This window comes from Phoca vitulina, unplaced genomic scaffold, assembly GCF_004348235.1.
Source record: "Phoca vitulina isolate PV1807 unplaced genomic scaffold, GSC_HSeal_1.0 scaffold16, whole genome shotgun sequence".
Lineage (NCBI taxonomy): Eukaryota > Metazoa > Chordata > Mammalia > Carnivora > Phocidae > Phoca > Phoca vitulina.
The window spans coordinates 28524947-28547182 of record NW_022589719.1 but is presented as its reverse complement, the minus strand read 5'-3'; the positions used below and the strand labels follow the sequence as shown (position 1 = coordinate 28547182).

General features: G+C 52.0%; 2 protein-coding genes across 6 annotated transcripts in view; one reads left to right on the top strand and one right to left on the bottom strand.

Moving 5' to 3' along the window:
• Positions 1 to 22: 22 nt before the first annotated feature.
• Positions 23 to 14881, bottom strand: TKFC (triokinase and FMN cyclase). 5 transcript variants are annotated; one of them, XM_032414249.1, is made up of 18 exons: positions 14125 to 14881; positions 11808 to 11923; positions 8972 to 9161; positions 7925 to 8035; positions 7669 to 7850; positions 6305 to 6383; positions 5908 to 5997; positions 5121 to 5155; positions 4958 to 5042; positions 4778 to 4867; positions 4113 to 4229; positions 3691 to 3810; positions 3393 to 3530; positions 2169 to 2275; positions 1961 to 2064; positions 1785 to 1818; positions 1591 to 1680; positions 23 to 1292 (listed from the first exon to the last, which is right to left on the bottom strand). In XM_032414249.1, exons 2-18 carry the CDS (start codon positions 11808 to 11810, stop codon positions 1131 to 1133), a joined length of 1737 nt encoding a protein of 578 aa, XP_032270140.1. In that variant the 5' UTR covers positions 11811 to 11923; positions 14125 to 14881; the 3' UTR covers positions 23 to 1130. The 5 variants fall into 5 exon arrangements, with proteins under 5 accessions (XP_032270140.1, XP_032270137.1, XP_032270138.1 ...); XM_032414246.1 differs by lacking the exon at positions 14125 to 14881 and adding an exon at positions 13291 to 13373; XM_032414247.1 differs by lacking the exon at positions 14125 to 14881 and adding an exon at positions 13298 to 13364.
• Positions 13472 to 22236, top strand: part of DDB1 (damage specific DNA binding protein 1) — a 29754-nt gene continuing 20989 nt past the window's right edge. The window contains exons 1-8 of the mRNA XM_032414245.1: positions 13472 to 13687; positions 14888 to 15036; positions 16284 to 16400; positions 16748 to 16969; positions 19013 to 19127; positions 20015 to 20112; positions 20887 to 21045; positions 21655 to 21738. Coding sequence (XP_032270136.1) covers positions 13627 to 13687; positions 14888 to 15036; positions 16284 to 16400; positions 16748 to 16969; positions 19013 to 19127; positions 20015 to 20112; positions 20887 to 21045; positions 21655 to 21738 — 1005 coding nt within the window. The 5' untranslated portion in view covers positions 13472 to 13626. The remainder of the gene's footprint in view (positions 13688 to 14887; positions 15037 to 16283; positions 16401 to 16747; positions 16970 to 19012; positions 19128 to 20014; positions 20113 to 20886; positions 21046 to 21654; positions 21739 to 22236) is intronic.

Below are 22236 nucleotides of genomic sequence, written 5' to 3'. Positions count from 1 at the left end.
AGTGATGGAGAGCCCCCTTCCCATGGTGACCAGCTGTGGACACCTCCTGGCGGTGGAGCAGACGACCCAGAAGGAGTTGGGGACGGTGATGATAGTGACTCTCAGTGAATAAGCACCTGGCCTGTACTGGGGGCTTTACCTTCATCAGTTTATTTCAGCGCTCATCCATGTCCCCACGAGACGGGTACAGTTCTGGTTTTACAGGTCCCAAGAGGCTAAATAGTAGACCTGAGTTTACGTAGCTGGTTGGAAGCAGAATCAGGATTTAGCTGGTTTGAGTCCACGCCGGTGCCTTCTACCGCGCCCCCGCACAAAGGATGGGCCAGGCGTGTGTCGTGCGCCGGGCTCCACAGCCCCTTCCTGCTTGCCCACCCGCCGTCAGTGTTGCTCTCGAGAGACCTGGGGTTTGGCTTGGATGCAGTTTCCGTTCAACCACTGAGCTTTAGAATGTGGTGATTTCTTCCAGTGTCCCATTTGATTCCCGAAGAATATGTGAATTCTGTTTAAGTTTAGTGTGGAGAAAAACACACCTATCGGGTGTGGTGTGTGTACTGGAAAACAGGAATGGGGAAACAGCCCAGCGGCGCAGACCCTGCCCTTGGGTCTCAGGTGGTAGGGGATGGGTCATGATCATTTTCAACCCGGGGCTGAGGCCTTGTGCCTGGGGCATTAGTGGGCCCACTGGTTCACACACCTGGAAAAAGGTCCCTCAGCAGAAGCAGGAGCTCTTGCTTCTATGTGGTTTTTTATTCGCTTGCTTTTCTACACTCACTCAACGTCAGAAGGCCTTCCACAAAGAGCCTTAAAACTGAATCAGCATGGCCAGTTCAAGGCCATATTGCCACCCAAGGAAAATGCCTATCATGGAGGCCCGGAGGTGGCTGGGGGCAGAGGGGGTGACCCCCAAATTCCACCTCCCTGAAGAGGGGAAAGGCAGGGCCAAAGTGGTACACGACCCACTCGGCCTGCCGTTCCTGTAGGAATTCTGGAGGCTGGTAGAGGTTCCCTGCTGAACTCAGGACAGGCCCTGGGGGCCAGCGGTGAGGGAGGATAACAGTTGGAAGACAGGAGGAAGCGACAGTGGTCACCTCTGCGCAGCAGTGACAGAGGCACCGAGGCCCAGGAGGCCCTCACACGCCCTGGCCCTGCAAGGCCTCCAGGATGGCGCGGAGGACGGCTGCGGCTGCCACTGCCCCAGGGTCCGGCTGGTCCAGCTGCGCGGAGCTGATGTAACTGGCTCTTCCAGCTCCAGCTTCCATGTTCTTGGTGGCCTCGGCTGCAGCTTCTGCGCTCTGAGTGGTGGGAGCGTGGGGGCAGGTTCAAGCCAGTAGGCCTCCTTCCTCCCATGGGCCCTACACCCTCCTGTCCCAGCCCTACCAGCACCCTAAGTACTGTCACCAGGGTGGAGAGATCACCTCTCGCCTACCTCTAGCAGGGCAACAGGCTACCATCTACTGAGGGCTTGCTATGTCCTCGACGCCCTGGGGCGCCACGTACCTCAAGCCTCACAGCAACCCTCTGAGACGGGTAATGCTCTCCATGTTTGGAGGAGGAAACAGGTACAGGAAAGATATCAACTTGCTCACTCACCTGGACTGCTTTGGTCAAAACTTCCAACAGATTGGCCCCTGGGCTTTTCCAGGCTTGGAGCTCCTGTCCTGCTGCCCACAGGGAATCCAGCTGGACAAGGTGAGGGAAAGGGGAGTAAGGACAGGCCCTGCCACTGAGGGTGGCCTTCAAGGCTTCTATACTGCAAAGAGGGAAGGGCTGGGCTGAATACACACCATGGTCCTGTCCCCTGGAGCAGCCTTCCCGTACCTGGCAGGGAAATAGGATGAGTAAGACTCCCTGCAGGGACTCACCGTGGGGGTGGGGACAGGGCCTGGCTGGGAGCAGGTGACACCATCCACTGCCCCTAGTCCCCCCCTTGGTCTAAGGCATGGGGCTCTGCATGGCTCACTTCTGCATGGCCTCTAGGCCGGCATCCATGGCAGCACACCAGGCTGGCAGGTCAGTCTTGGCCTTGAGTGGCTGGGCTGCTGCAGTCAGGAACAGGCCGTAAAGCTGGGGAGGACCAGAACGCTGAGCACATGGGGCTGGCTGGGGCCTCGGCCAGTCCGGGACCCCTCTGGGTCAGCCCTTTGGTCCCAGGGGCTGTTGGCACTCACCGCCCCAGATGAGCCTCCCATTTTCTCCAGAAGCAAGAGGGACAGTTTAGAGAGTAGCTGGGCAGGGCTGGCAGGGGGTGGGCCCTCCTTCAGCCACCCCTGGATGGCTGCAGGCAGAGAAAAATGAAGAACTCAGAGACCCTCCCTCCCATCCGCTTGCGCCCCAACCAAGCAACCCAGGCCTCACCGCCAAGTGGAAGGCATGGCCCCTGGCAGAGGCCGAGGGAACCAACCTAGGAGATTGCCAAAGCTCCCTTTCTACATCCTGGGTGCGGTGTGGGGAGAGGTGGGAAACGGGGACTGGCAGGAACCTTGGCCATCACCCAGAAGCTGGGGCCTGCCCCAGACACCCTCAACCTGACCTTCCATGCCTCGCTTCCCGGCTTCATTTCTCCTCCTCAGCCCCGCACACCGTCACCCTCTATCTCCTCCTGATAGTCCCTGTTGACGGTGTGCCTCCCCCACCCGAACATAAGCCACGAGCCGTGAGGGCAGGGAGTCTGATCTGCTTTGCTCACTGTTGTATTCAGAGCAGCAAGATCAGTGCCAGGCCCGGGGTAGCCCTGATTCTTAACAGAACTATGCTGGATAATTAAGAGCTTTTCATTAGTCTCCGTTAAGCTAAGAAAAACAAGGACAATTATAGGAGTTTCCCTTGAACCTAAAGTTATTATTCACTGTAAAACATTACTTTTTGAGTCACCTGGCTGGCTCAGAACATGTGACTCTTGATTTTGGGGTACATACATACACACCTACGTAAATACGTTTTTTTTTTTTAAAAAAGATTACATTTGGGGCGCCTGGGTGGTGCAGTCGGTTGAGCGTCCGACTTGGTTTCAGATCAGGTTGTGATCTGAGGGTCATGGGATGGGGCTCTGTGCCGGGCTCCACACTCGGTGTGGAGTCTGCTTGGGTTTCTCTCTCCCTCTGCCCTTTCCCCCCCACTCTCTCTCAAAATAAAAAAATATTAAAAAGATTGCATTTTATTTTGTAATAACAACCCTTCTACATTTGTAGTGTTAGGAGAGCCTTTTCTTAGGAAAAAAAGGAGAAAGGGGTGCCAGGTTCTGTGAATGATCTCTCTTGGCAAAATAAACGTTGGCCATTCCACATGAACACTCGCCATGCTTTTGAAGTTGTTCCGGTTCACAAAATGCCAAAATCTCAGAACCCACGTTCTACACCAGCCCTCTCTGGACCCCAGAGGGACCCTGCACCCACCTCTGGCAGCGCGGCTGTGGGTGGTGCCACAGTCCCCGTCACCGGCAGCGCGGTCCAGGGCATTCAGATGCTCCTCCAGGCCCAGAAGGGTGGTGCACACCCGCTCCAGCACGAGGACCACCCGCTTTGAGGTCAAACCTGGAGACGGAGGGCAGCAGTGCAGAGGCCCACCCGGCCTTCCCACAACCCACCCTGACCAGTGTGGAAGGTGTGGGTACAAGAGCCCCCGCCTACCCCGCACCCTTCAGAGAACAGGGCAAAGCCCCGGGCCACCTTTGCCAACAGCAGGGCTTGGTACCTCCTGCAACAGTGGAAACGGGGGCCTCCAGAGGCTCAGCAGGGGCGGCCCGGCTCCGCTTCCGCCCAGTCACAGAGACCTTGGCCACGTTAGGCCAGGCTGACGCGGTGGTTTCAGCATCTAGGGACAGCAGGATGACTCGTAGACATGGGTCAGCCAGTCAGGGATCAAGTGGGACCTGGACTCCCCACCTGGCTCCCACCATATCAACAAGCAAGTACCGAATGCCTACTGTATACAAGGGAAGCATGGAGGGTCCCTGGGGAGGATCCTAATACCAACTCCTCAAGTGAGAGCTGAAGGCTGGAGTGTCTCTACAGAGGTGATGGTCAGCCCTGATGGGGTGTTGTGTCCAAGTGCCCTGTGGCTCCTTCTGGCCACAAGGAGGCCTGGCTTGGATGACCGCAGCTTCCAGGTCTCACCGATCAGTTTCAGGAGAGGCTCATCCACCAGCAGAAGAGTGAGAGAGATGCCGGGCATCTCCAGGGCTGTCATGAAGGTGCCCACCAGGGCACGGGCGATCTTCACCCCGCGGCCCTCTGCAATACCAGAGCATGGAAGTCTGTGAGGTAAGGAGCAGAGGATGGGCACTTATCCTCAGAGCATCAGAAAAAGAAACAGGAAGAGGAAAACAAGGACTTTGGAAGCTAGGACCCTGAGGTTAGTAGGGAGATGGCCAGATTCCCTCCCACCATCCCTCAAGAATGCCCCGAATTACCACATTCCCTGGAGGTGCCCCCTCTACAGGGAAGATGGGTAATTACAAGTCTCCTTTTCTGAGTTCTCACTGGGTGCCAGGCCCTGTGCTAAGTGTGACACGTATGTTTAATCTCATGTAATCCTCATGACAACCCTAAAAGGCAGGAACTACTGTTGCCCCCTCTTCACAGACAAGAAGAGAGGCTCAAGGCACCCAGCAATCAGCTGGTACAGTGATGGTTTGACTTGGGCTCGTCTGCCCCCACAGCCCCCGCTCGGGGCCATCTCAAGACTCCATCGTGGCTGCTTTTCTTCTGTCCAGCTTCAGAGGGCTGCCGGGAAAGGAGCCCCAGGGCTTGGGGAGGCCCCCTTCTGGTGCGGGGCTCACCTAGAGTGCGGACAGCAGCGTCGGCTATGATGCCCAGTTCCAGGAATGACAAGCCACCAAGGTTGTTGACCATGAGCACCACTGAGGAGCCTGTGGACAGACACAACACCAGCGTGAGACTCTCCAGGCCCCTGCCCAGCGTAGGACAGAAGGCTGGGAGACAGCGTGACAGCCCCTCACCGGACTGCACAGGCACCCGGGACACGGTGGAGGAGGCCGTCATGTGGTCCAACATGAGTGTCACAATCTCGTTGGCGCTTGCCATCTGTCAGAGCGAGAGTCAGCATGAGCTGTGCTGGACGGCCTTGGTCCTAGACTACCCGGGGCCAGGGAGTCCACTTACCTTTATCCGGCGCACGCCAGCTTCCCCGTGGATCCCTGTGGACAGATTTGGTCATTGCTGACCCACTCAGGGCCTGGGGACTCACTCATCATGTTTTCCTCAAGGATTTACGAAGCACTCAGCACTAGCTAGGCGCTGTGGATGTGAGGGGTGTGGGGGATGATGGACAGAATAAAGAAAAATACACAGTCTCCACTCTCTGGGAGCTTATGGCTGGGTGGTGGAGACAACCAGAGCCTTAACTACTTAACTTCTAACTAGTTAAGTAGCTTCAACTAGAGGCAATCACAGCCAAGGCTACCTGAGGTCTCTGCCCATCACTTTGGAAGCACGGGGGGGAGGAAGAAGGGAGCTGGGTAGCCTCTGAACCGCCTCTGAAGGAAGGGCTGCATTTTGGCAGGGGCCCAAGGGCCCAGGAAGGGCGTGAGCAAAGGCAAGGAGGTAGGTGGGGCACAGAGCCCCTGTGGCCAGAGCCCTGGGTACGGATGGCAAAGCGGGTAAAGAGATCAGACAGGCTGGGCCAGAAGGGCCTCAAGTGCCCACTTAAAAATACTAATATTGGGGCGCCTGGCTGGCTCAGTCAGAAGAACATGTGACTCTTAATCTCAAAGGGTATGAGTTTGAGCCCCATATTGGGTGTACAGATTACTTAAATACATAAACTTAAAAAAAACAGAAAGCCTAGAAAAAATACTAAGACCACTTTGGCACCAGCTCCCAGGGCATAAGATGCGGGCAAAACCCAGGGCGCAGGCAGGGCCAGGACAGGGGGTGACCCCAAACTTACCCAGGCCCAGCTCTACCTCATCTGGTGAGAGCTCAAAGGTGGGTCTGGAGCCAGGGACGCTGCAGGAGGACAAACTCACTCCCAGGGTCCCTACGGGAAGTGAGGTGTGGAAAGGGTGACTGTTCTGTTCTTGGCGTCAGGCTTCAGGGGCCCTGGGCACCGCAGCCTCTTCACTGAGCCAGGATGTCACATTCATCACCTCAGTGGTGAAGGAGAAACCCAGCCTAGGGACCCTACGCTACCAGTCCCTAGGAACTCCCCCAGGGAGACCTTCCCCCAGCCCCTGGGGAATCACCTGGAAAGTCCTATGCAGCCACAAGGAACCTGCGCCTAGTCAGTCCCAAGGTCAGCCTCAACCTCCCGCCTTCCCCTTCCAAATCCCTGGGCCAGCACTCACCCATGGCCTTGGCAACCGCGCTCACCCGATTTGTGATTTCCTCCAGCCCCATACCTGCCTCAGCCAGGGCACCTGCCACCTGCACCCACAGATAAGAGGAAGGAGTCAGTGTACGGCTCGCGGGGAGGAGACAGGCTGGGCCTGTTTCTAGTTGGGAAGAAGGCATCTCGGTCCTGCCACATCAGCCTGGCCCACCATATTTAGGGCAGAACAGCATGCCCTCTGTGTTCAAAGGGCACTTGCCTGGAATCTTCAAGAACCCCAATCTGTGGGAGCCAGAAGGACTTTACAAATGGAGAAACGGGCCCAAAGAAGGGAGGTGACTGGTCCAATGTCACATAGCTAGTTGGGGGCCAGTTTCCTGATTACTAGCCTCGAGCTGGTTCTCCATGGCATATACACTGTGGCTGTCCTTCCCTACTCACATACCCACCCACCGTTTGCCAAGCATTTAGTGTGTGCTAAAAAGAAAAAAGGTGACTGAGTGACAGTCCCTACCTTGGAGGAACTCTGAATCTGGGGTGGCGCTGGGGAAACAGACACACACAAACTGAACACTAAATGTGAGGTGGTCCATCACAACAGCATGCCATGTGAGCACGGAGGAGAGAAGCCTCTGCACAGGAGGGACATTGGTGGTGGGCCCTTACAGAATCGTAGGAGTTAGCCAGGCCCAAGCGGGGCTGGACAAGAAAAGGATTTTCATAGCCTTAGATGAAGCATCAGCAATGCCCCAGAAGGAAGCCGCAGCCCAGGCATGCAGTGAACTGGTGTTAATGGAGCCTAAGAGACACGACGGGAAATGAACTTAGAAAGTTGGGGAGGAGGGGCAAGAGTGTGGTGGGCGCCTGACCAAGGAGCCTAGATTGACTCTTGGAACCCTAGAAAGCTTTCAGCAGGCAAACAACCTGGTCAGATACTCATTTTTGAAAGGTACCTCTGGGGCAGCGTGGGGAACATACTGGAGGGGGAGGCAGGAAGCAGGTGGGGAGCCCCGTGAGGAGCAGCTGCAGCTGGGTGGGCATGAGCACATGGGCACTGAACTGAGGCTGGGACAGGAAGGGCAGGGCTCTGAGAGGCACGTGCATTGTAGGGGCAATTTGGGAGTTGGATCACGAGGACAGGGCAACTGGCTGGGTGTGGGGGAAGTAGAGAGAAGGGTCTGGGAAAACGCTTAGATTCTGGGCTTAGAGAGTTGAGGGGATGGTGGGCCTTCCGGGATCAGGGAGTCCTGGGGAAGGAGTGGCTTCCTGGGGCGGGGGGCATGGGCTCCTAGAAAGGTCCAGGTCCCCGGTGCTGCCTGGAAAGAGAAGGCTGGGGGTGGGGGGCGCCAGCCAGCCAGTGTCCCGGGTGGGAAATCTCACCTTGTGTATGAGCACTGTGCCGCAGAGTCCCCGCCTGCCCGCCTTCTTCAGGACGGTGAAAGCACTGTCGTCCCCAATGACCACCATCTCCACGGGGATGCCCTCAGCCCGGGCCTGCTCCCGGGCCAGGCCGAAGTTGAGCCGATCCCCAGTGTAGTTCTTCACGATGAGGAGGGTCCCCACTGCAGTAACAGCCAGCAGGGCCCCATCAGCGCTTGCCCTCCCCACAGCAGCCCCTCCCGCCTGCCAGGATTACCTGTGCCCGCCTGGGCCACTGCCCTGATGGCTGCCAGGATGCTGCCCACCGCCGGGGAGGTGAACACGGCCCCCGCGATGACCCCCGTCAGCATCCCCTTCCCTATGAAACCTGGAGACGGAGCAGATACTGGCTGGGGACCCGTGTCTGCAGTCCCCGGGGCCTTCCCACGCTGCTGGGCTTCATGGTTTGGTGAGCCCCGCGGTGGGCTTGGTGCTGAAAGAGCACCTGGGTTGCCCTCCGCAGACCTTTCCTCAGGAGCAGTCTCCTTGGAGAGGCCTTCCCTGACCTCCCAACGGAGGCAGTCATCACCCCATCCCCAGCGACTCCCTGTTCCTTTTCCCCACTCTCGTCTTCACTACTTCACTTAACGTGCTCTGGAACACTCTCTTTCACTTATGCGTTTACCTGGTTACGGTCTCCCCAAAGGAGAACAGAAGCTCTGTGAGGGCAGGCACCTTGTCTTTCTGGTTCACCGTTATATCCCTCGTGCCCCAAACGGTGCCAGATGACGACAGGTGCTCATGAAGGGTGCTTAGTGGATGGATGGATTTGCCAAGGGAGACAGGAAAGGAACAGAGAATACAAAGCCTGGTCCCCGCCCCCCCCAGAAGTTCTTGAGGAGAGCTCACATGCCTGGCACTGAGCAGGAAACAATCCAGGGCTGTCTGTGATGTATGTGAAAATGTGGGGTAGGAATTCAGAAGAGGGATACTACTCTAGGTTAGAAAAGTCAGGAAGGCTTCATGGAGGAGGGGAAGGGCTCGGGGGCCTAGAAAGCCAGGATTCACAAAATCACTGACTCTCAGAGCTGGAAGGGCCCGAGAGATCATTTGGCCCAACCTTGTGTTTTTAAAGATGTAGAGACTGAAGCCCAGAGAAAGACCATGACTGGCCCCAGATGACAGCCTGAGGGATTGAGACAGCGGGAACCAGGGCCTGACCTGGGCTCTGTCCTAAACTTCCTAGCAGCACCGAGGATCTCCCAGGAGCCCCCATCCACTGTGCCCAGCACCTGCCCCCCTACCTCTGTCCCAGACTACTCACCGGCATGGGCAGGCTCATGGCCAGAGCCCCCACCCGACAGCAGTGCCACCCGGCCCTTGAGGCTGTCCAGGTCAGAACGGAGAGCCACACGGTGGCCGTGCAGGAGCTGCAGGTTGGGGTTGCAGGCCACCAGACCAGCCAAGGCTTCGTCGGCACAGCCCGCCACCGTGTTCACCAGCTTTTTGGAGGTCTGCAAGACAGGAGCCGGGAGGAAGTTCCAGGCGTGGCTGGCAGGGACACTCCCATCCTGCCCAGCCACACCGCTATGGTTGAGCCCCCTTAGCCATAAGGACTCCAGGGAAACTCCAGGGACATGGCAGTACCTTGAATTGGGCATGACTTTCTCAAGCGGAGGTTTCTGTGAGTTCTCTTAATTTGGGATTAATTGATTGAGGGCAAAATTTATGAAGTGTTTTGGACTACGGCTTAAATTTATCTGGAAGAAGGGCTTCAATATAGACCAAAGAAAGGAACCGGAGTCCTGAGTCTAGAAAAATTTAATAAAATTAGGGCCCAACAGCCTTCTTCTGTCAAAGGAGAAGAAGCCCCAGGCTGAAGCTCCTGTGCCAAGAGAAGGTACGAGACGAGACAGGCCCCACACTCCTTTGCTATTCCAACTGGGCCTCTGGTGCCAGACAAACATTTCCTGAGCCTCTCAGTGTGCCCAGTGCTGGTCCAGACAGAATGCTGGTCCTGCCCTTGATGGAAACAGACAGATCATCTCCACAGGCTGTGCGAAGTGCTACACGAGAGGAATGCGCTTGTACCACCTCCTCGGTGGATCCTGGGAGTCTTTGGGAAGGAGAAGCAGGAGTTAGGGAAGTAAAGGGCGTGAGGGGCATGGGGGAAGGCAAAAAGGACGAGGATATTCCAGGCAGAGGGAGAGTATACATCAGGGTCTGGAGGTGTGAAATCATTCGGTGGCCGGGCCAGGAAGCAAGTTAGAATGACTTGAGCAACCAGTGACCACCAGGAAGAGGTGGGCAGGTCCTCACAAGCGGCAAGTGGAACCTGGCCATGGGGAACCTCTGGTGGGAGGGTCTCAGGCAGCTGGCTTGAGGGTAGAGCTGAGCTGACATGGGGTGCAGGCAGAAGTAGACAGCGTGGGGGCTAGAGTGGCAAAGGCTTTGGGTTCTGCGGTCATGGTCACGAGCTCTTGGGCTCAAATCCCCTGTCTGCCTCTCACCAGCTGTGAGGACTCAGGGAGGACACCTTGTTGTTCTGACCTTTGTCCTACTCAGCAAATCGGGGACTTACTAAACTAGAGTAAAATATACCTGTTGTAGATTAAAAACTGAATAAAAGGCAGTTACTCCCTTTTTCAAGCAGGTTCTGAAAAGGTGGTGCTAGCTGAATGAGGTGTGCAGACCAGGCTGGAACTTCTGCCTCTGTCACAAAGAGAGAGACTGGAGCCCAGTAAGGACCCAGAGGGCAGGCTCCTAGCGCCGCCTGGTGGCCCTGGGCAGCTGCAGCTGAGCCAGGTCCTGTCAAGGGGCATTTCCCGGAGGCTCCTACCCCAAACCTGCAGGCACCTGGTTCCCTTGAGCAAATTCTGGCCTTTCCTGGGCCTGGCAGGAGCCAAAGCCAAGCCACCTGCTCTGGGTTAAGGAGAGTAGTCCAGGGCAGCAGGAAGCAAGCGGAATGGTAACTCTGTTATTACTGGCTCTGTTCCCAAGTAGTGACTGAGAGCCAGGCCCAGGGTCTAAGCGCTTTTTGAGCATGTTTCACTCAATATTCCCAATAACCCTATGGAGGAAAGATTAGCCTGGAGAGGAAACTGAGGCATAGTTCAATGACTTTGCCCAAGGTCACACAGCCAGCAAGTATCCAGGTGGCCTGGCTCCAAAGATGGTTCCATTTTAGCCTTATCATGCTGCTTTCCCCAGGGGCTTAAGGGAGGCTGAGACTGCTAGAGGTCTTGCCCTAGTAAGGGCATGGGCTTGTGGCTCTCAGAGCCCTCCGGGGACTGGAATATGCAAAGAAATTGTGAGTTGGTCTCAACTTGGAAGCCCAGCCTCCAGCGCCACCACCCTCCAACAATGTACCCCCCCCCCCCCCACCATCCCTGACAGTCCTGCCTGGGATTCGCAACCACTTCTGAACCAGAGCCATAGGAGGGCTCGGCGACCAGTGCCAAACCTGGTTCCCAGTAGCCTAAGAGGATGAAAAGGAAAGGAAGTTGATCAGGCACTGAGTGAGGCCCCCAGGATTCTGGTCTGATTAATGCGTCGCAGCCACTTGGAGGCTGGGCCTTTATCTGCCTCACACTGCAGATGAGAAGGCAAAAAAAAAGCTCAGAGAGATCAAGTCTCTTGTAAGAAGGTCTCTGGTTGGTGACAGGCTGAAATTGGAACCCAGGTCTGTCCAAGGCCTGCTTTGGTTCAGATCTAGTTCTAGAGTGGGCCTGGAGCGATGCTCCCAGGGGCATGCTGAGCCTCCCACAGTGCAGATCCCACCTCTGGGACCAGCCCACACTTGTCCTAGGCTCAGGAACAGGCATCAGATCCCTCATGGCTCCTGGTACAGTGCCTATTACAGAGTAGGTAATTAATAATTGTTCCAATCTAAATGTATGACCGAGACCAGGGCCAGATGGGCCCTGCAGGGACTCAGGGGCTGCAGCCCTGGGCCTGGCTGGGACCAGCTGGGAAATGGAGGGAAGCAGGGATTCTGCCCTGAGAGGGATGATGACGCTCTCTCTTAACCTCTCTGAACCTCAGGAGGCAGCAGCGTCTCTTCGTCAAGGTGTAAGGAACTCCAGCACGCCTAGGGCTGGCACCCCCACTGCTCCAAGACCACAGTGTCCTTCCTCTGCCCTGGCCCTCGTGGGACTCACCATGGTGGGGAGGCTCTGAAGCACGCTGAGTTCACACCTTCGCACTGAGGCACTGGAGGACGGGCAATCCTGTGGGTGCTACGGGGGTCTAAGCACAGTGAAGGTGGCAGCAGCACCTGCAGAAAGAGGGGAACAGTATGGGCTGCTGGAGGCACTGGCAGCCTACTGGCACAATCACGCTTCCAGGGTCCTGGTAATGAGGGAGCTGCCCCAGACTTTGATTCAAGTCCAAACTCTAGTACGTGCACTGGGGATGGAGAAGAGCATGGGGACTGACCAAGGTTCACACCTGCACCTGGCTGCCAGAAGACAGATCGATCCATGTTGGGCTGCCTTTATGCCCAGGAACAGCACCCCACCTCATCACCAAGGGGCAGTTACCCACAGAGTAACTTCATCTCTTATGTGGGCACCATGTGCAGTAAATTAGTTTATGAAGATCTTCACACACTTGGTCTTGGCACTGCACCAGGAAGGAGGCAGCCGAATCTCTGACCCCATTTTACTTCTGGGAACCAGACTCAGAGAGCTCTAGTGCCTTGTTCAAGGTCACACTGGTAAGAGCCAGAACTCAAACCCACACCCAGTCTTTCTACAAAGCCTGTGTTCTTTCTAGCGGTAATTCAGTGCCCCCAAAGTCAGGCAGAGTCCTTGGTGTGGGAAACCACACAGGTAAACTACAATGACATTTTAGCTCCCCACAGTTCAGCCATGTTCAGAGGTCTTTTGGGGTCATCCAGGGTCCTATGCTGTGTCTGCAAGAGAAAGAATCCACACCAGGGTCCCTGCCTAGCTCTGCCTCTGACTTACTGGGGGATCTTAGGTAAACAAATTCCCTGGAACCTCAGCTTCCTCATCTGTGAAGTGGGGTCGCCTTCTCTGTGGCATTCTGAAGGTACTCCAAGCCACGTGGTTCCCCCTTACTCCTAGCAAAGCCTCTCTGGTGTGGAGTGGCCTGGAAATTGCGGGGCTGACTGCTTTCCCGGGCCTTTAAGGTCTCATCCAGGAAATTCTGATTTTGTGTTTGATGGTCAGAATTTGCACAGCAACAGGGGCACGAATAATGCTGGGTAAGTGGCCCAGTGGGCCCTTCAAAATCTGAAAAATAAAACACAGTTTATAACGGGAGAGGCGAGCCTCCTGGTGTCCTTCGAGGTGAAGTGGGGTGATCAATCATTCTAGGGTCAGGTGAGGGTACCGGCTGAGTTTGGATGAACTGGGGGTGCTAAGGAGAGGGAGGTCCGGACCTCGGTTCTAGTCTGGGAGGTGCACAAATTGCTGTCAGGCCCCTCCCCCTCTAGACCTCTGCAGTACTTCCGGTTCCAAAAGGGAGAACAGCCCCGAGAGCTCCCGGAGCAATGGCAGGGGGAGAGGACAGGGTCTGTGGATGGGCGAAGGGCGCGGACTGGGGCTGAGGGCGGCGGGTCGGCTCCGAGAGCGGAGGGGGTGTCCGCGCACCTCCCCCACCCGCTCACGCCCTCACCAGCCACCTCCGTAGCCGCTGCCGCTTCACAACGACCCCCGACGGCACGCCCTCATCCGGGTACTCCGGGCTCTGGCGGTAAGAGACGGGGCGGGGCCTCTGGAGGGCGGGGCCTCCTTTGGTTGGCCGCCTAGGGCGCCGTGAGTCCTCCAAGAGGCCAGGTGAGGCCGTCCCGTGATGCCTCGCGCCCCGGCCGCTCTGGCCTGCAACGTGTCTCTGGGGCGGAGGCAGCGGCAGTGGAGTTCGCCGCGCGCGGGTGGGGGCCCCTGTCTCTTCGCCTGTGTCCATTTCCCTATCGTTGCGCTCGAGTGCTGACGGGCTGTCCCAGACCTCGACATGTCGTACAACTACGTGGTAACGGCACAGAAGCCCACCGCCGTGAACGGCTGCGTAACCGGTGAGGCTGCCAGGGCAGGAGACCCCGCGAGGGAGGGAGCTGGGGGGAACCGAGGCCTAGGGAGGCCCGCGGCCCCTGGGGCGGCCGGGCGGGACCGAGTCCCGGGAATGGGAGGTGCTGGCGGCCGACGGAGCTCCCCCCAGCCCACGACTTTAAAAAGAAGCTGTCTTCAGCACGCGCCTTTTGGGGAGCAAAAGCTACGCTCGAGGGTCCCCTTTCGTCCTGGGAGGTCACTTGGCCTCGGGGACAGGGGCGGGCCCACTGGGGCAGAGAGCGATGTGTGAGTTGATTGTGCGGTGGTGCTTGGGCCCCCAGATTGGCCTCGTGTGGTTAGGGGAAGGGGCCTTGGTGATGGCGACTTGGAGGGTCAGAATTTTCTTGGGGGAGAGCCTGGGAGGTGCAGGAGGTGGAGGGATGTGAGGAATGTACGCACTCACCCAAAGGAGAGGAGTTCTCTTTGCCCGGGGCTGTTGTTTACTCGAGGGAGCTGCTGGAGAAGAGGGTTCGGGTGGCCCAGCCCAGTGCTGGGTTTGCCTTGTTGACTGCAGGGATTACAAAGGACACAGATGTCCAGAACCCGGGAATAAGCATCATGATCCACATGTTCTCAGCAGAACATGAAGACCTCAAATTTGTATGTTTATGTAAATACTGATCATGATTCCAAAACAAAACTCTGTTGTTTGTAGAGTGGGAAGCTCTGAAGGAGTGTGGACCAGGGTATTGGTAGACTGCGGGGAAGCCAAGAGATGTGGACAAAGCAGTGTTTTCATATAAAGCTCTGAGAATTTGCATTTGTTCTGCTCTGTTTGGTCAAGATTTTGTGAAAATTTAGATAAGGGCTGAATGGAGATGTACACTTTTTCCAGCATCCTTTAATTAGATAAGTCAGCCACTGCAGTAGGAAAAGTCAAATTTGAGGGCACAGAGCCATCTGAAAGGTTTTCACAGTCATTGTCAGTTGAAGGACATGCTGCTCTTAGGCCCAGTCCACTTTTCTTAGTCTGATTAGGGAAGTAGCTTTCTTGAATGTATGAAGTAAGACTCTTTGAGGTGCTGGATTTGGCGAGAAGGAAGTGAATGGAGGGAGCCAGGGAAATATGTGAAGTAAATGAGAATTCTGGAGGCATTTAAGTAGAAGTGATAGGATTATTTAGGTACTGCTCTGGCTTCAAAAATTAGAGGATCTGTTCCTTTCAGGACACTTTACTTCAGCTGAAGACTTGAACCTGTTGATTGCCAAAAACACGAGATTAGAGATCTATGTGGTCACTGCTGAGGGGCTTCGGCCCGTCAAAGAGGTGGGCATGTATGGGAAGATTGCAGTCATGGAGCTTTTCAGGCCCAAGGTAAGTGCTCTGGGTTGGGCCCAGCAACGAGAACTTAGATGGTTTTACATTGTTTTACACTTTTGCTTGGGGTGGGTGGAGTGAGGTTTAGGAGAGAAAATCTTCTTTTTCTTTTGAATGGCGGGCTTCAATTTATATATGTATGTGTATATACATATATGTATGTATATGTATATATTTAAGATTTTATTAATTTTTTTGTCAGAGATAGAGAGAGAGGGAACGCACAAGCAGAGGGAGAAGCAGGCTCCCCGCTAAGCAGGGAGCCCGATGCGGGACTCCATCCCAGGACCCTGGGATCATGACCTGAGCCAAAGGCAGATGCTTAACCAACTAAGCCACTGAGGCTTCCCTCAATTTATATTCTCGAACAAGCTTCCTAGAGGTAGAAGAGAGTCCCTAGGAAAAAATTGATTAAGTTGACTTCTTTAGAAGGGGAAATTAAAGCAGTTTGAAATGTGGGTCACCATACTGATTCAGAGTAGGCTCTAGGTTAGGGCAGTCCTGGCTTTATTCCTTCTTAATTTTAACTTTGGGTATCACCTAACTTTTCAGAGCCTTATTTGCCTGTCCAAATGGGGATCGCAGTATAAAATCTCTGGGTTATTAAGAAGATGAAATGTTTAATAACATAGGAGCTATTAAATCATAGCAAACATTTGGTGTTATGTTAACAGTTATCATAGTATTATCATTATTGTAATTCAGATGTTTTCATCCATATTGTTTCATTATATTTTAATTGAATCTGATAAGAACACAGTGGATTCAAAATTTTAATTGTAACCCTTTGAACAAAATATTCACTCTTTGGGGGACTCTGTTAATAAGTAGGTAAGACTTTGTAGATCCATTTTAGCTTCCATTGTTAATCATGTTTTTTTCTCTCTTCAAATAGTTGGGAGAGGATTAGAGGAGGCATTACATTCATCTTTCAGAATTTGAATGGAATGAGTGAGATTAGCTTGAGATGGAAATAGACAAGACATTATTGTAGGTAGGGCAAAGAGATGTACAATCATCAAAGTGCAGACTAGATGTTTACCAGCTTCAGTTCTGGCCTTTTGCACACACCCTTAGGGTGTATGCATCTGATGTGTGTTACCTACTCACTATGGATTTTTCTCTTCAGGGAGAAAAGAAAGTTCTTAAGGAATTTAGCATCCTTAAAGAAAAATGCTTAGAGGCTGGATAGGTATTCTTGTTTCAAAAAGAACTTCTTTTGATGGTATTATGTTGGTTTCCAGGGCGAGAGCAAGGACCTACTGTTTATCCTGACAGCTAAATACAATGCCTGCATCCTGGAGTATAAGCAGAGTGGCGAGAGCATTGATATCATAACGCGAGCCCATGGCAATGTCCAGGTGAGGTGGCTGCTTCAGGCTGATGAGAGTTTTTTGGATAGAGCTGTCATGACTCGATAAAGAAAATTGAACTGCTGGGGGCTCTCTCTGTGATCAGAGAAACAGGGAGAAAACACTAAGGGTTTAAGCTTTTATGAAGAAAGGAAGAGTCCAAGGGACAGGGCACTAATTCATTGAGAATTAGCGTTTTGCAAGAAGGTATGCACTGTAATTGGCCTCCCTGGCGTGTCAGTTGGATGCCACTAGCTTTATTACCACCCCTAAAATCATCTTGGGGAAGAGGTGCCCGATGTCCTCTGTTACTCTGAGTGTTGAGATGCTTCCCTAACCCCAGTTTTACTTCCCAGGACCGTATTGGCCGCCCCTCGGAGACGGGCATTATTGGCATCATCGACCCTGAGTGCCGGATGATTGGCCTGCGACTCTATGATGGCCTTTTCAAGGTTATTCCGCTAGATCGGGACAATAAAGAGCTCAAGGCCTTTAACATCCGCCTCGAGGAGCTGCATGTCATCGACGTCAAGTTTCTATATGGTTGCCAAGCACCTACCATCTGCTTTGTCTACCAGGTACTGGTAGAGAGAGAGGAGGAGAGAAGGAAAAGCTATGTGGTTTCACATTGTGGGAGTTGATTTTCACTGATTGGACTGTCTGGATTTGGTAGTAGGGTAGGCAGAGAGTGTAATGTATTTGTCCTGAAATGCTTTGAACAGCATAATTAATATGGGTCAGGTTTCGTTGCGTCTCCAGTGCAGTAGTACTTAATAAGGCAGGAAGCTCTCTGGCGCTGGTAGCAGGTTTTAATCCTGAGATTACATTCTTGTGGACCTTGGAGATTTTATAGGGTGACCCAGTTTATACTTTGTCTGAGTCTCTTAACGGCATGCTATGGGATTATTAAAACTTAGCTGTAGAGAAATGATCTAGAAATTGCCCTTATAAGCAAAGAAAAAAACATCTTGGTGACGTTTACTTACTTATGTCTTCTAAGAAGGGGTTTGCATTTTGTCCAGCGCTCACTTTCTGGTGACTTGTTGGCTGTTGACTTCTATTTTAGGCTGTGCCTAAAACTTTAGCAGAGCTGATCCAGGGCAGCTGTTCTCTGAGCCAGATTTGTTAAGTGGGGGGTGGGGTGGCAGAGCATCAGACTAACTTGCTGTATCTTGGTAAAATCTCAGCGTTTTAACAAGAAGCCATACAGCATGCGGTCATTTCACTTGCATATGGTTGAATAAATGGTGGAAGGAAACATAGTCCGAGTCCAAGTGCTGTGTGTGGGCACGTTTGATAGCTGTGTTAAGTACTGGGAACACTGATGTATTTTTGTATATTCCTTAGTGTCACTGTAAGTACTAGGGTTCAGAGGCTTGTTGGGATGAAGTTCAATTGAATAAGGTTGAAACTACTTCAGGGGATTTTGTTTGATCTTGTTCACTGTGCTTTACTGATCACAGGTGAAATAAAAACTTAGAATTTCTTTCCCTTCTTCAGTTTTGTAAATACCAGGTCATTAAAACACTGATGTTGGTTATTCAAGGCTGACTCTGTTCCTAGCCTCAGGGCTGCCAGTTGTGACCCATCTTCATTCCTGTGTGTGTGTGCGCGTGGGAGCGTGTGCACGCGTGTGTGTGTGTCTCTTTCTCTTGGGCCCAAATCAAACCCCCAGCTTGAACTTTTTGTGAAGTTCAGTCTTACCCCTAGTCATTGATGGAAAGATCTTTCATCAACTAAAAATGACTATCTCCTGTTTTGTGCCCAAAATTCAAATATGGGTGTAAATATTTAGAGAGTTACTGTGTAAAAGGTAGTCATTATAAGTATGTCAGGAGCTATTAACAGTGATTAAGATATGGCCCCTGCCCCGAAACACAGTGTTGAATTCTTTCCATAACTTCTTAGGCTTTCATCTGGCTGTTGTTGAGGCTGTCTCCCGCTGGCTGATTGCACCCTCCCCGTCCCTGCTCTTTTAGTCTCTCAGAGGTGACTTTGACAGCCTTAGGCCTGGTTTGAGTCATGATTCAGAGGAAGAGGGGGAAGATGGCAGAAGCTTAGCCCACTGAGCCACCCAGGCGCCCCCAAGCAAAAATTTTTTTTAAGTAATCTCCAGACCCAACATGGGGCTCAAACTCATGACCCCGAGATCAAGAATTGCTTGCTTCACCAACTGAGCCAGCCAGGCACCCCTCAAACAAATTTTTTAATCTCTTAGGTGTATATTTATCTTCTCAATGTATGGTTTTTTTTTTTTTTTTTAAGCTATTTCAAAAGTTCCTTGAGGCCATAGAACATGCATATATCTTATAAGTACCCACAGATAATATCTGTGTACGTTGTATTTCCTATGGTGATTAGTATAGTGTGTCAGATTGATATTTCTAATTCTTAACCCTGTCTTGCTTGGTTGAATTGTTAGAAACAGTAGGTCTGAGTCTCAGTCTACCCAGTCACAGGCTTAGTTGGTGGCTGTCAACATACAGATGGGTCAGGATAGTAAGGCCAACGTGATAGGATGGTCAGATGCTGGGTGGTAGTGGCCTGTCCCTTTCAGGACTCCTTTCCAGTCCAAGCTTCGCCTGTCCTAAGGGCTAACCACTCCACCTTTCCCCACCTAGGACCCTCAGGGGCGGCACGTGAAAACCTACGAGGTATCTCTCCGAGAGAAGGAGTTCAATAAGGGCCCTTGGAAACAGGAAAACGTAGAAGCTGAAGCTTCCATGGTGATTGCAGGTTGGTTGGGGTTTTGGATATGTCCGGGGCCTGTTCCTTACTCTTGTTCCTGCCTCACCTCTGCTCCTTCATTCCAGTGCTCAGGTGCTATTACGCACACTTATTACTCAGCAGCCCTGAGGTCTCCTATTTCTAAATGTGCTTTCTTTTGCTTTTCCCATTGCTGTCTTTGGGATTATCTCTTTTTTTATTCCTTCCCAAAGTATAGCTTTCCTTTATTTTGGGGTGGAGGGGTTAACTATGCACCACTGAGATTGATTTTCAAAGTGGCATGTAGAAATTATTCTCATTTTATTGTTGGGCATAACATTTAAAAACTGCAGGGGACCATAGAGTTTATCTAATCTGACTGTTTCGCAGATGAGGAAGCCTGGCCCGAGGGGCTTGGCCATGCCTGTGCCTGCCGCCAGGCCTCCGCTCCTTCTGTATCCTCCCCACGACGTTACGTGTGCGTCTCATTTAGGAGAGAAATTTTAAAACTCTCAAGTGAGAATTGGCTTTTCTAAATGGTGGCCCTGTTAATGGGGGAAATTAAGCTAAGGAACAAGGAAGGAAAAAAAAAAACTTTGAAAAGGACCAAAGTTTAGGAGAGAAAAGGGGAGGAACGCAGGCAGAAGAACACAGACGACTCCTCACCCCTAGGAACTCAGAAACACCAAAAGAGTGACAATAAAAATATCATCCAGGGTTAGATAATGCCAGCCTGAAATTTCTCAGACAGCAGTCTCAGTTAAAGGCTATCATGTTCCCTGGACTTTGATGTCTTTTTTAAAAAGAATGATTATCTTAAGGTTTGCCTCAGAGATGGCTGGATCAGTGCCCTTGCTGCTGCAGCGCTTGGCAGGTGCGAAGTGCTGAGCATTCTAATGCTGCCCTCTCTCCCGCAGTCCCAGAGCCCTTCGGAGGGGCCATCATCATTGGACAGGAATCAATCACCTATCACAATGGTGACAAGTACCTGGCAATTGCCCCTCCTATCATCAAGGTGAGCAACGGTCTTTTACTTTTCCCTCCTGTTTTTTGCCCTTATTCTTAACCCTGCTCCTCTTTTTCTCCCCCTTTGTCAAAGGGATATTTACATATGTCTGTTATACTGTTTACTATGTAAGATACTGTGTTGGTCATTGGGAATACAAAGAGAGACTGGCCTGGTTTTGCTTACTGAGAGCTTGGTTGCTAACTACGAGAAAGAAGTAGTAATCAAAGTAGGTGTACTGTTTCCATCAACTGGGGCAACTTTAAGAAGGGAAGAATTTTGCAAATTTTTTTGAATGTTTTCAGAGCTCAGGTCATGCGAAGGTAACTTAGCAATCAGTTGTATAGACTTAACTAGTCCTAAAAGTCTCAAACCTTAATGTTTCAAGTCATAAGGATTAATACAAAAGTAAGTTAAAGGATAAATAACAAAATCCATGGTATAGCATTAGCAGTGGGAGGTAATTAGTAATAGTGAGGAAATAACAAAATCTGTGATAGTATCCATAGTCCAGTGAATACTTAGAGCTGCTTCCTACTTTCTGTATATTTCTGTGTTCCTGTGGAATAATACATGAATAACCATTTAAGGTATATTGAGTTCCTCAGAAAATTGTCTTCAGAATAAAAATGTCTGCATCTTTAATCACACATGTAGTCTTAGCTAAGTGGATTCCTTGCTTGTGAAATGGCTGGGTTTGGTAAAGGGAGTGCCTCACAAGGGTTTGCTCTTTGATTATGGGAGACATTTAATCTCTAATGATCATGTCTTCCCTCTTGGCAGCAAAGCACGATTGTGTGTCACAATCGTGTGGACCCCAATGGTTCCCGCTATCTGCTGGGAGACATGGAAGGACGGCTCTTCATGCTGCTTTTGGAGAAGGAGGAACAGATGGATGGCACTGTCACCCTCAAAGATCTCCGTGTGGAGCTCCTCGGAGAGGTGGGGCTTGACCCTCATCTGCTACGTTCTCCTAGGGGTATAGCGAATGTGGGAATGTGACTCACAGTGTGAGCAGTGTGAGATTTGTGGTACTTAGCACCCAGCAACAACTGGTCAGTCCTGCTGTGGAAGTTGGTTTTTGAATAAGTGAGATGTTGGAGAATCTCAGAGACAGCTGGGCACTACCTCAAGCATAAAAAGGAAGAGAAAAAGGATGGCATTCGGAATTAAACATTAATTTAATGCTGATGTTTAATTCCAGGAAGAGGTTCCCCAAAAAGTTTAAGAATTATGCAGTGAATTTTAGAGGTTTCTAATTATTTTGAGGAGACTAGAGCCATTGGGATTAAAATGATCGTTTGGGGCAGGCACCTGCAAGATAAAGTGTAGATTTTTCTGACTGTAAGGATGTGATAAATGGAGTCATAAGCTTCAGAGATTTGGGAACATTTGCTTAGGGTGACCTGGGGATTTGAAATGGAGAATTGTTTCAGGACTCACGGCCACAGCTGTTCATTTTCTTAACAGATGTTGAGGAGGTGGTAAGACATGTCAGTCTCCCATGGGGTGTTCGTTCTGATGTCTCTCATGCCATTGACTCTCTTTTAGACCTCTATTGCTGAATGCTTGACATACCTCGATAACGGTGTTGTGTTCGTTGGGTCTCGCCTTGGGGACTCCCAGCTTGTGAAGGTGAGAAGGCACTTTTTTCTTTTTGGGTATTTTGGTGCCTTCACTGCTTCTTCAGGTTTCTCCTGTGTTTGGAGCCTCGCAGAATTTCTTCAGTTCATCGATGTCCGTACTATGCAGCTTTCTCCTTGGCTGATTTCACATCCTCCCCTGACTAGCTCTTTGTCGTAAAGGTTCATTCAACAGATGTGTCAGGCAAGGTGCTGGATGCAGTGGATACAATTATGAACAAGACCTAGCTGCTACCTTCAAATAGGTCATAGTCTACTGTGCTGGACCCCCTCTAGAAGACAAAAACTTTGGACCTTCCCTGCAGAAAAATGCTTGCGAGCATTTTGCATTAATTTCCAAACTGCTGCTTTGAAATCCATCCACGGGACTCACAGATTAGAAATTCCTGACTGATTAGTGGGTCTCCTGTAGGCTTGCCTGTAGGCCAACCATGTTTCTTAGTCAGCAGTCCCCTTCTAGAAGCATGCAGTGGAGCACAAGAAGGGCAAT

Coding starts and splice junctions, on each gene's coding strand:
- TKFC (XM_032414249.1), bottom strand. Junction 8,036..8,971: donor CCATGAGCCTGCCCATGCCG/GTGAGTAGTCTG, acceptor CTCCGTCTCCAG/GTTTCATAGGGAAGGGGATG. Junction 1,293..1,590: donor TTTTGACCAAAGCAGTCCAG/GTGAGTGAGCAA, acceptor CCCACCACTCAG/AGCGCAGAAGCTGCAGCCGA.